The sequence below is a fragment of the Sinocyclocheilus grahami genome, unplaced genomic scaffold (genome assembly GCF_001515645.1).
Source record: "Sinocyclocheilus grahami isolate Dianchi unplaced genomic scaffold, SAMN03320097.WGS_v1.1 scaffold196.1, whole genome shotgun sequence".
NCBI lineage: Eukaryota > Metazoa > Chordata > Actinopteri > Cypriniformes > Cyprinidae > Sinocyclocheilus > Sinocyclocheilus grahami.
Genome location: NW_015505375.1, coordinates 1,645,417 through 1,658,357, shown reverse-complemented (window position 1 = coordinate 1,658,357; position 12,941 = coordinate 1,645,417). Strand labels below are relative to the sequence as shown.

Genomic DNA, 12,941 nt, shown 5'->3' with positions numbered 1-12,941 from the left:
ATATCTGATGAGAGCCTTCAGTACAGCAGCACTCTAACTCTCGTGACATTGCTTAAATGGCATATTAACAGAACGCAAAGGCTCAGTCTTAAAGCGAGTTCAATGAAAAGTATCAATATGAATAATGATTGAGTCGGCTCATTATATCCATTGACGGACTCTGGCTTTTACGGCTCCATGAATGTCATTGCCCGCATCCATCTATCTGAATCTACATATGGCGGCTCGTCAGTCCGTCTCCTCCTCTACCGAAGCACCTGCTCACAGTCACGCGTCTAACTGACAGACTGCTGGCGCGAGGCTGCTGCTGCGGCTGCTGCTGCTGTACAACAGTCGAGCGAACATTATTACACTCACTGGAGTCGGAAGTTGCAACGCGTCGTGGAACCTCAAACCGCGTTATACGCGCCACAGACGTGAAGCGCGTTCCTCTGAATACGAGCTTTATTATTTAGACGTTCTGTGTTCAGAGCCGTGAGAGATTTCATTAACGGACTGTCACGGCTGTGAACGGATGGATCACCTATCCCGTGCGTTTCCAAGAAGCGGGCGACCATACAGCGCGCGTTTACGCAGAGCTTACCTCATTGTCTTACTGACATGATTTTGGATAACGCTAGCTGAAACACCTGCTTGAAAACCGCGCACTATTCAGAAGAGTGAGCGCAGGAGATGGTGAGGCTCCTCGTGTAACGGGAGGATGGTCTGCGCGTCATGCCAACACGCTATGAATTCGTCTTTACGTCGTGTGTGTCGGAGCGACTGAACCCAGGTGTCCTGTAAACCCGAAGCCCGCTGATTTAACTTAAGTTTTGGTTTCATTTAAACTGTTTAGTCGTGACCATGCCCGTCAGTGCCATGCCGAGGGGTCGGTCTCTGAGCCCGGTATCTCTGTCCCGCAGCCTCTCGCGGCTGAGGGAGTTTCGAACCCGGACTCGCATCATGCTTTCTCTGGGAGTCTCACAGATGGTGCTCGGCAGTCTCATTTTGGCTGTCAGTTTCGCCGCTTTGGCCCTCACGACATCTCCGAGGGTGAGACATTCGTGTCCCTTTTGGGCTGGATTCTCGGTAAGTTGCCTTTTTTTGTGGAACGATAGTGTATTTTTGCGAGTTTCCCCTGAACAGAGGGCTGATATTACGCGCCATTTGTGACCCCCGCGCCTCATTCATAGTTTATAATTCAATTCTCCGGCTCATCATCGAGAGCCAGCGGTACAATATTCACCAAATGCCAAAATGAAGTAGCCTAGAAATAATTCGGGGGGCAGAGGGACTCTTTGAAGCTGCTTTATTGCTTGCACTGGCTCAGGTGAGCTCCCCTATGAAAAGCTGTGTGGTTGGTGAATTGCCTCTTATAATGCAGCAGGATGAAGCCAAATGCTTATAGAAGACCAGACACGTTCATTTGCACCTCACTTATGCCTGTTGATGTTCTGTGTGAAAGTGTTTCAACAGGCTGTTTCTGGCTAGTATTGATTAATGCATCTTTGTTCGATTTTCAGACAGGAATAATTCTGTTCATTAATCACAATAAGAGCACGTCTTTTTCACAGTGTCTGGCCACGGTATACACTTTTAGAAATGGCTGTGCATCTTTAATTAATCTAGTTTTCTTGTTTTATGCAAATATAAATGTTGAATATTGAATGTCATAACTGACATGTTGCCCATATTTAGTTCATATGTTTGTTGTTTTACCCTGCTGCTACTTGCATTGCATTTCAAAGAGCTCGGCATGATTTGTTTTTATTGATACCTAGATTGAGATTATAACTTAATAGTAAAGGCTCTGAAAGAACCGCTGAAATTTGGGAGATGAAAGCTAGTTCAAGTAAAACCCAGTGTGATTTTAGCTAATGTAAGTCTATTTTAATTCCTTTTTTATGTCAATTTCTTAAATGTCTGGATATGTGCATTTGGATACACCACCATTTGTGCAAGTTTGACATACTCTTGATGAAAGCAGTCACAGTGCGTGTTACATGTACGTGTGTTAACACTGTAATACTTTCTGTATTTGGACTTTTGATCAGTAACAAACCATAATAGAGGTTTCAATTACATTGTCATTGCTCCTCACCAAGTAGCTCATAAGCACAACCCTCTGATTCACCTTTACAGGACACTGTACAAGGAAGTTTTGTAGGACAGTATTTTCAACACGTTAAAATTTAATGTCTTACTGTAAATATTTATGAAGGCACACACTCTTGATTTCTTCCTGTAGAAGGCGTATGTAAAAGCTCAGTGGTTTTAATTATGGTTGTGAAAATGTAATATAGATGGGACAGGGACGTGTGTGGTGGCATAGATAACCAGCCTTGGGGTGAGAGGTCAAACAACAGGGCTCACTAATCATTCTCCAGACACTGAATGTATTGCAAGCAGCAGATAAGGAAATGTGACTGAGAAAGCTCAGCTGCTTCTTGCATCAGTAAGGTTTCATTGGATTTTCTTGTAGATGTATACTGTAGGTGCAGGGGATTAGCTGGTTTTAAATATCTAATAGGGTGTTGGGATAGATTTTGCGCCTCTGGGTTGTGGTGGGGGCAGATCGCCGTGTCAAAGCCTGAGGTCATAGCTCCAGTGAGCTGGTGAACATGCTGTGCTTCTCACAGGAGTGGGCTGAGCGCCTGGGGCATAATAGCGCTCTGCAGAATTACTTGCCAATCAGAGTCTGGATTAATGGTGTGGTCTTGAGTGAGCTGAGCAGTGCGATGAAAAGCATGTGTGCATGTTCTTGTGCAAGGGGAAATGTAATGATTTAAAGTGTTCAAAATATATATGCCACCATTCCTTTACATCACCACCTACATTCCATGGTTCATGCCATACAAGAACCGGTTTGGGTTCTGCAGAGATCCTTTCAGTAAACAGTTCTTAAAGAACCATTTTTTTGTCTTAGTGTGAAGAACATTTTAATAATTTAAGGAAAAGTTTTCCATTATAAAGAACCTTGTGTGCATTCTGCATGGGATGGGTTCCATGGATGTTAAATGTTCTTTATAGAACCATAGATGCCAATAAAGAATGTTACCACTAGTTACTTGTTTTTGTTTTATTTGCATTTATTATATCACACTAATCTTTTTATTTATTATTATAATTTTTTTTTAAGGAAGCCCAGTATATTGGTATATTTGGTATATTTTAGGATGCCCAGTATATTGATAATATTTCTTTATTTATTTTACCAATATTGCTTTCAATATTGGCTGATATTAGATTTCTTTTGTATTTCAGACAGTTTACTTTGTGCAAGCAAATTTCAAAATAAATATATATCCCTCTTTTGCAGGGTCTGCGAAACCAAACTAGCCCAATCGCGTTTTTTCCCGTGGCTTTCCCCTCCGTCGGGTATTGCTTTAACCCGCGGACTAAAAAATAACCCGCAGCAACAGTGTAAATGTAGCCCTATCTATCTACCTTTAAAATAATTAAGCACAAATATTCCATGTCTCTATAGTAACATAAGGTCCTAAAATACTTGTGAATTAATTTATATAAAACAATTAGAAATGTTCTTTCATATAGTTTTAGGCGGAGTATAGCATGTTAAACTGTAGGATATTGCTTTCACTGCTTGACTCTGACTCGCTGTCAGAAAAAAATGTATAATAGCTGTACCTAGTTGTCGCTGGGGCAGTACCCTCAAAGTACCTCTTTGTACCCCCAAATGGTGCACATTAGTATCTTAGGGGTACATACATGGATAGATGAGGAACAAACGTGTATCTTGAGTATACTGCCCCACTGACTAGCAAAGGCACAATTTTTGTACTTTTTTAAAAGAGAGAATAGAGCAGAGGCTGAGGAACAAGGGGCAGAAAAAGATAAAAACATCTCATTCTTTTTTTCTGGTAAGACTTAAGGTTAACAATTAAGGTCATGTTGAGAACCCCCTACATCTTTTCTCTCTGCTTTCTGCTGCTCATGTTCCCCACCTCCCTCTCATCTCTCATCCCTCTTTCTTTACTGAAACATCAGAGAGACACAGAGAGCCTGCTTCAAGTCTCTGACCACAGCAGGGTGGCCTCATCAGCAGAACTCTGAATTTGTGTGTGTGTGTGTGTGTGTGCACAGAAGTATTTTGTTAATCCACCTTCATGTGAAAGTTTAACTCATGCCTATCTTTCTTTCTTTCGCTACGCAACAAGCCATTTTGTTATTCTGTTCAAACACAGTTCCTTTCATTCAAGGCTCATCACGGTCTGGAAGAGAGAATCTTCAGTGTTGGTAGGAATATGGCAGAAGGGTGTTGGAACTCTGACAGCCATAAACAGACATGTCACCAGGGTAACAAAATGAGCCCTGACTGGATTATATGAAATGACCCTCTGTCATATCACATTCCACGCAGACCTGAACTGTTTCCTGCTGAATCTAGCAACACTGGAACTGGAAAAATAAGAGTGAGTGAGAGATGCAATAAGTGTGTCCAGTCCACATGTTCTTTGAAAAGTTTGATTTCAGTCAGTCTAAACCTTTTTTTATTTTTTTATTTTCAAACCAAATCAAAATCTACCCTGCTTTCTTTAATACATGTTACTTGTCTTATTGTGAACATTAATCTGTGCAAAAAAATGTTTTTTTTTGTACCTTGTAATATTTAATCAAATTTCATGAAAATTTGCTCTTCCTGTGAAATGACTCTCTGCTGACATAGGCCAGAACATGTTGCAGATAAACCAGTCGCATTTAGATCTGCCATTCTGGTATGAAACTGGTATTCACAATCCAATCATCAAATGATAAAATCAAGCACCACCTTACTTTTCTTTCTATTTTGAAAGCAATTTCACTGGGAAGTACATCACAATATGGTGGTGAAGTCTGTCACAACTTCGGATTGTACACTCTTTAGTTTGACTGAAATGTTAACAATCTGTTTTTTTTGTTGTTTTTTTTATGAATTTGGACCTTGATGAACATACCATAATATGATTTTAGCTCAGCTTTGTCCAGCATGTACACTACTATTCTAAAGTCTGGGGTCAGTAAGATTTTTCTTTTTTGTTTTTTTTTTACAGCAAGGATGCATTAAATTGATAAAAATACATTAAATTGACACTAAAGTCTTTTATAATGTTGCAATGTTCAAACAAATCCTATTTTTTCCCCTGTTTTTCCTGTGCTTTTGACTAAATAAATGCAGCCTGGGTGAGCATGAGACTTTTTATTTATTTATTTAATCTTACCGAACCCACACTTTTGAACTGTAATGCATACACATTAATCAGACTCCAGTTGGCCTCTGTGACTTGAACAGGTATTCAGTGCAAAATTTTGATTATGCTTTGTGTCGTATGCTCGGACAGACAGACTTTAGCTTGACTACACAAAAACTGCACAAAAAGTGTATCTTGATTATAACTGCATGTAGACAGCGTGTTGTCTTTGTCAGCCTCTTCGTGTATACTGTATGTTTGAATGTGTGTAGTTTGTAATGTTTGCAGCAACGTTTAGTGAATTTCCAGCAAAGCATCCCACAAAGCCTTCCCTCACTTTCTGTAAAAATCCTGAGTCAGTTAGCAGCTTAGAGGGAATCCTGTTGCAGGGCTATCCGGAGGTGCCCTTTTTCCCATTATCCCCCACAGAGAGGAGGCAATCTGAAGTAGCCCTGCTGCTCTGGATGGCCACTCTGGAATGAAATTCATTGCAGTGCATCATTTGACGAGGGAGTTAGCAACAAGGGCAAACCTGACTGACAGATACACACGGCATTTGGTTAAGGATGAACTCTTTCAAGGGGTGCGGTGCGCTTTTCAAACATTAAGCTTTTCTTTACCATGTTAGTATATTTATTACCAGTGAGTATGTAGGAGTCCTTGTTTTGCATCATGTGGTTTCACACGCAAGGCACTAAAACAATGTGGTCTAAATTAGACTGTTAATCATGATGGGTGGGAGGGCCTGTGCGTTTAGTATGTCTGGATGCGATAATGTGAGCGTTCGATAATAAGTGTGAGACTGGGTTTATTTTCAAAATTCCCAAATGAGTGAACTCACCCATTCCAGCTCTGAACTTTAACTTTTCCTTTCGGCTCTTCTAATCCATCCCTGTCTTTCCCCTTCCTCTTCATGCCAGCATACCCACAAATAAAAACACTATCAGTTCTTCCAAGTTCAGTTTAATCTGCTCATTTCATTGTGGTCACCACTGTTTACTCTGTCCCAGAATTCATCTCATACTTTGCAGAGGAGGAGCCTCTGTTGTCTCCACTCACTTTTTTGGATCCTTGCCCATGCATTGCATTCAATACATCATACTTATCGTCTTGTTTCATTGTGACTTTGTAATGTGTGATAGAAAAGCCTCATTGGAACATTGCCATAAGAGAAGAAGAGAGAGGTGGACAAAAAGAATGGGGGAAACACGTTGTGATTGCAGTGTGATAGGGCTTTTCACTAGACAGATTATGTTCTCTTTGGCAGGTTGTATTTTATGCCCTAACTGAAAAATTCACTGTTCTTTAATCTGGACCAATAAAAAGACCAGGGCTGTTTTAATAATGCAAGAGCAATCCTTCTGTTTCGCCATCCATAAGGATCTATCATTAAAAGAGCAGTAGAACCTTATTCTAGAGCCTTTTATGTACATATTCAAGTGGCTGTCTCTGCGTCATTAAAAGCTTTGATTAGTGATGAATGGTTCAGACATGGAGTTAAAGAGGAAAAATCGCCTTTGTGGAGCTGGCAGAATTAAAATCTCTTTGCATACTAATTGGTAAATTTCAAGTTTGCCTGAGAGAAAAGGCCTGGATGGGAGTTGTTCATTTCCTGGGTTGGCTAAATTGCCTTGCTTAATTGTTCCTGAATATGAAACATGATTAAAGACTGAGGAGGTGGGATGGATCTCATTTAATGAAACTTCTCAGGTGCAGGTGGCCATATTTAGATGAGATTTCCATGAGCAGTCCATGTGTAATCCATAATTACTGCAAATGGCAGGCCATTACAGGAAATGCAATAACCGACACCTTGAAAGAATAATGCTTCCTAACTCTCATGTCTATACCAACACATCAATAATTCTCACTGTAGAAGGCTACAACTAACACTAAATAGATACATGTGAGTTCAGACAGTGACTGTATCTATAATCATCTCTTTCCATGGAATTGGAACCGCACTGCCGTATGTTACCAGTTCATTTTTAGCTTCTCCTGCCCTAGAAATGCCCACTTAGACAGGAAGAGAACATTTGATTAGCGCTTCTTTGATGACACATTTTGATTGTCTATTTTGTACACACAAGCTACAACAGGTAAACATGTTGGCAATGTGGACACATTTCACCGTGACCAAAAATGATGCTAGAATACCAATAAGTAAAATTTGTTTGTCTGCAATAAAGATTTTATTTTATTTTTTACTATTTTGCCGTTTTTGCATAGGGAAGTAGTGAGACAGGAAGCAAAGTGGGAGAGAGTGGTGATGGGATTGGGAAAGGTCCATGAGCCGGGACTCGAACACGGGATGCCCAAAGCACAATGATGCTACATGATGACGCACTACCCACGAGGCTACCGGCGACGACACTATAACTCTTTTTAATTATCCGAGAACACAACAATCTAAACAGCATACTGAGTTCAGTTATCCAATTCTGTACCTGAATTTAACTTTATTTTCAGTTTCGTTTTTCAGGTTAAATGTGTTTCAGCGCATAACTAACAGTTTTTGTTGCCACCCTGTCGGCACTTTGTTTGCATGCCATATTACAAATCTGCAGTTTGAGTGCTTTAACCCTGTTTTCTTTGGGTGGATGAAATGGTTTTGTTTATTGGTTTGTGTGTGTGAGCATTTTTGGTTTCAGGGAAAGGATGAGTTAATTCAGGAGCTCAAGGGTCCATGCTGCTGCCTACATTCACTAGACACTCCTCGGATCAATCACTTTCCTCTGGAGACTCCATTACTGAATTTGCTCTCACGTCACTCACCGTTAAATCACCCATCTCTGACAAAGTGTGCTAGATCAGTTAATTAGATGGATTCCGATCAATGATTCGATGTGCATGTTTTTCCCGCCTGGTTATTTTGTTTGTATAGCGCAGCTTTGTAATATCTGCCTTAGTCATTAATCTTTTGTGGTGACCTCATTTTTTGTGCGCTCCCAGAAATCACTGCACGTTATGAGCTCCCCTGTGAGCTTGAAAGCTGTTCAGGTGTCGGCGGTCAGTAGTAATTCATTTTCATTGTGCAGTTCTTTATTATAAGTAGGCTCATTTTTCCTATCGTTTGAGCGTCTCATCTCCAGGGACTCGGACTATTCTTGCTACAGTAATATTTGTCTCATTTCTCATCTGTTAATATTACCTTCTCTCCATCACTTAAAGTAACTTAGACTGTCCGTCCCATCATAACTCTTGCCCCTGCCTGTCAGACACTCCTTTACAGTGTAATACTTTTCAATAAGGATCAATTAGTTAACATTAGTTAAAGGTGACATATCATGAAAACCTGACTTTTCCAGGTTTTAAGTGCTATAATCAGAGGCGGACAGTAACTAAGTACATTTACTTGAGTATTGTACTTAAGTACACTTTTTGAGTATCTGTACTTTACTTGAGTATTATTTTTTCTGGGAACTTATGATAATGCTTCCTAACTCTCATGTCTATACCAACACATCAATAATTCTCACTGTAGAAGGCTACAACTAACACTAAATAGATACATGTGAGTTCAGACAGTGACTGTATCTATAATCATCTCTTTCCATGGAATTGGAACCGCACTGCCGTATGTTACCAGTTCATTTTTAGCTTCTCCTGCCCTAGAAATGCCCACTTAGACAGGAAGAGAACATTTGATTAGCGCTTCTTTGATGACACATTTTGATTGTCTATTTTGTACACACAAGCTACAACAGGTAAACATGTTGGCAATGTGGACACATTTCACCGTGACCAAAAATGATGCTAGAATACCAATAAGTAAAATTTGTTTGTCTGCAATAAAGATTTTATTTATTTTTTTACTATTTTGCCGTTTTTGCCTTTTATTGATAGGGAAGTAGTGAGACAGGAAGCAAAGTGGGAGAGAGTGGTGATGGGATTGGGAAAGGTCCATGAGCCGGGACTCGAACACGGGATGCCCAAAGCACAATGATGCTACATGATGACGCACTACCCACGAGGCTACCGGCGACGACACTATAACTCTTTTTAATTATCCGAGAACACAACAATCTAAACAGCATACTGAGTTCAGTTATCCAATTCTGTACCTGAATTTAACTTTATTTTCAGTTTCGTTTTTCAGGTTAAATGTGTTTCAGCGCATAACTAACAGTTTTTGTTGCCACCCTGTCGGCACTTTGTTTGCATGCCATATTACAAATCTGCAGTTTGAGTGCTTTAACCCTGTTTTCTTTGGGTGGATGAAATGGTTTTGTTTATTGGTTTGTGTGTGTGAGCATTTTTGGTTTCAGGGAAAGGATGAGTTAATTCAGGAGCTCAAGGGTCCATGCTGCTGCCTACATTCACTAGACACTCCTCGGATCAATCACTTTCCTCTGGAGACTCCATTACTGAATTTGCTCTCACGTCACTCACCGTTAAATCACCCATCTCTGACAAAGTGTGCTAGATCAGTTAATTAGATGGATTCCGATCAATGATTCGATGTGCATGTTTTTCCCGCCTGGTTATTTTGTTTGTATAGCGCAGCTTTGTAATATCTGCCTTAGTCATTAATCTTTTGTGGTGACCTCATTTTTTGTGCGCTCCCAGAAATCACTGCACGTTATGAGCTCCCCTGTGAGCTTGAAAGCTGTTCAGGTGTCGGCGGTCAGTAGTAATTCATTTTCATTGTGCAGTTCTTTATTATAAGTAGGCTCATTTTTCCTATCGTTTGAGCGTCTCATCTCCAGGGACTCGGACTATTCTTGCTACAGTAATATTTGTCTCATTTCTCATCTGTTAATATTACCTTCTCTCCATCACTTAAAGTAACTTAGACTGTCCGTCCCATCATAACTCTTGCCCCTGCCTGTCAGACACTCCTTTACAGTGTAATACTTTTCAATAAGGATCAATTAGTTAACATTAGTTAAAGGTGACATATCATGAAAACCTGACTTTTCCAGGTTTTAAGTGCTATAATCAGAGGCGGACAGTAACTAAGTACATTTACTTGAGTATTGTACTTAAGTACACTTTTTGAGTATCTGTACTTTACTTGAGTATTATTTTTTCTGGGAACTTATGACTTTAACTTCAATTCAAACTTGAAGGACAAATATTGTACTTTTCACTCCACTACATTTCTATCAAGGTCCTCGAAGTAGAAAGTCGTTATGATGTGGCAGCTTTGAAAGTCAGTGGGTGATTTTTTTCTTCTCTAAAACGTGACTTTCTTTTTTTCAGACAGTTTATCAGTAATCACTCTTGTAGGGCTACATGAAGAGATTTCCCAGCATTTTTTGAACACTGACCAGTTGCAAATGCAACAATTCAATAATAAGAAGTTAATATTGTGGTATACATTACACACACTATTGTCTGATTTTGCTAAATTGTGTAAGTGAAAATATTACCTATAAAGCCACAGAAGAACTGTTGTGCGTCTCCTAATAAAACACAATAGGTGTTGGACTTGAAGCAGCACTGCACAGACTGTTCTGTGACACCAAAGTACAGAGAGAGCAATTAGACAGCATTTTATAATTTTTGTTTTGACGTCAAATAAGTCTTGCTTTTTTGTTAAAGCAGTGTTGCTGTTGTAAAGTTATACAGCTACAGTTGTGTTGCTGGGTTTTAAAGCAGGACAGTGCATTGACATAAAAAAGAACATTTACTTTTGGTACTTAAGTACTTTTTAAAAGCAAGTACTTCTGTACTTTTACTTAAGTAAAAATCTGTCTTTACAACTTTTACTTGTAATGGAGTAATATTTGACTAGCAGTATCTGTACTTTCACTCAAGTAATGGAGTTGAGTACTTTGTCCGCCTCTGTTTACAAGCAATGTTAAGGTAAACCGTGGCTAAGGCTATGTGTTTTTAACGTAAACTTGTGTGTGAATGAGAACTTAGTTTAGTACTCACATGGTATTACAGCCGCTTTCTGTACGTGTGCACTCCGAAAATGTATATCAGAAGTTTAAACTAATATTGTTTAAAACACATGATTTCAGCGCGATAAACATGATAATCAGAACCAAAACAGATGTTTTTTAGCAGGTAGGAGCTGTAATGGCACAGCTCTATTCTGGAAAAGGGGGCGGGGAGCAGCAACTCATTTGCATTTAAAGAGAGAGGCACGAAAAACAGTGTTTCTGCTTCCACTCAAAATAGGCATTTTCAAAATGATATAATAAATAATCTGTGGGGTATTTTGAGCTGAAACTTTACAGACACATTCTGGGGACACCAGAGACTTATATTGCATTGTAGGGGCTTAATAAGGGGCATAATATGTCTCCTTTAATGCAATAAGCATCATGACCTTTTGACCTTTCTTTTTTTATATGGTAATTTTTAAATGCACTACTGTTTTGTTCATTAGTAATGCATGTTTTCATTTTCTTTTTTCTTCATTCAATCCATCAAAATATTTTTGCTTTATGTCCCAAAGCAGAAAGTCACACAGGTTTGGAACGACATGAGGGTGTGAATGATGACAATTTTGGGTGGACTATCCCTTTAAAAATTTACTAGTTTGTAGAAATGACCAATTAGAACCTAGATTAATAAACGTTGTAAGTGTTATTCATTGTTAGTTTATTGAACCTTATTGAGTTACTGATGAGACTCTAAGCAAGCAAACCTCAATTATATATTGAATAAATTTCCAACAAACAGCAAAAAAAAAAAATTGTAATTAAAATTTTTTATTATTTTGCAAGGAAACCTGCAGGCAAAAAGAGGAATAACAATTTTACAAGTTTCCCACCTCGCTCTGTAAACCATATAAGACATATTGATCCCAAATAAGAGATATACAGTATGCTGATCTACACCAAAGGGCATGAATATAAATCTAATGAGCTTTAGCATGAAAAAGCTTGAGCTCCGGCGAAGGCGTAACCGAGACGTTGGCATAATAAGATCAACTCGTATGGTTAGCCTTACTCCGAAGATATTAGCTTTCATTTGGTGGGCTGTCCGTCAAAAAAACAGGCCAAGGGCTAGGATCTGCTGCTCACCACCGTCTGCAGTGGGCGCTTTGGATGTTTGCGTCTTGGATAATGCACCTCAGATCTCTTTGCAGATACCTACTGCCTCTCAGATCTGAGTTAAAGATTTGCATTCAGTGTCTGCTGTCAAAGTGATCTGCTTTCGAGGCTGTCGTGCATCATTAAGATGTGTTTGGATCTGGCTAGCGCACTTGCACTGGGGTTCTGATGATCAAATGCAACATACAGCACACTCAACCTTTTACATCACCAGTGGCTTTGAATATTGACCCTGAGTGACATGATGAAAGATACTACTTGTAATTAGTAAGGATCACTATTCTACACACACTCAGACTTTTATTAGAGATAACGGAGTGATTAAAGACAGAAAGAGAGAAATATTGCTCTAAAATACCAATACAAACACATTTTTCTGTTGTTGTGGAAATCCATTTCAAACTTTTGTTGCTCCCAGTGCAGTTAAAAATTGAAGCTAAGCGTCTAAAGCATTGTGTATTGTGTCTGTATGTGAGCTCTAGGGATGAGTCAGAGCTGTTATGAGGCAGTAGTTTTAACAGCAGCCTGTGGTGCCCTGCAGCTTCGGAGTGATAAATCTCGTAGGCCATTAAAGGCATTTTCCCGTCGTGGACTGCAGATGTGTTAATGAATACACTCCCCTTTCTCCTGCTCCTTAAACCTCACAGATGCACACAACGCGGACCTCACACATACAGTGTATGACTGTAAGTATTCGAACTATACCGTGGACTTTGGGGGAGCCCACTTTAAAAAAAAAAATTTTATAAAAGGGGGGGGG

The 12,941-nt window shown here is 39.5% G+C and overlaps 1 protein-coding gene across 1 annotated transcript in view; it reads left to right on the top strand.

Annotated features, from left to right (window-relative positions):
• The first annotated feature begins 333 nt into the window (after positions 1–333).
• LOC107595092 (protein FAM189A1-like) overlaps positions 334–12,941 on the top strand; it is an 84,981-nt gene continuing 72,373 nt past the window's right edge. The window contains exon 1 of the mRNA XM_016285405.1: positions 334–1,068. Within this exon, the coding sequence (XP_016140891.1) occupies positions 844–1,068 (225 nt within the window). The 5' untranslated portion in view covers positions 334–843. The remainder of the gene's footprint in view (positions 1,069–12,941) is intronic.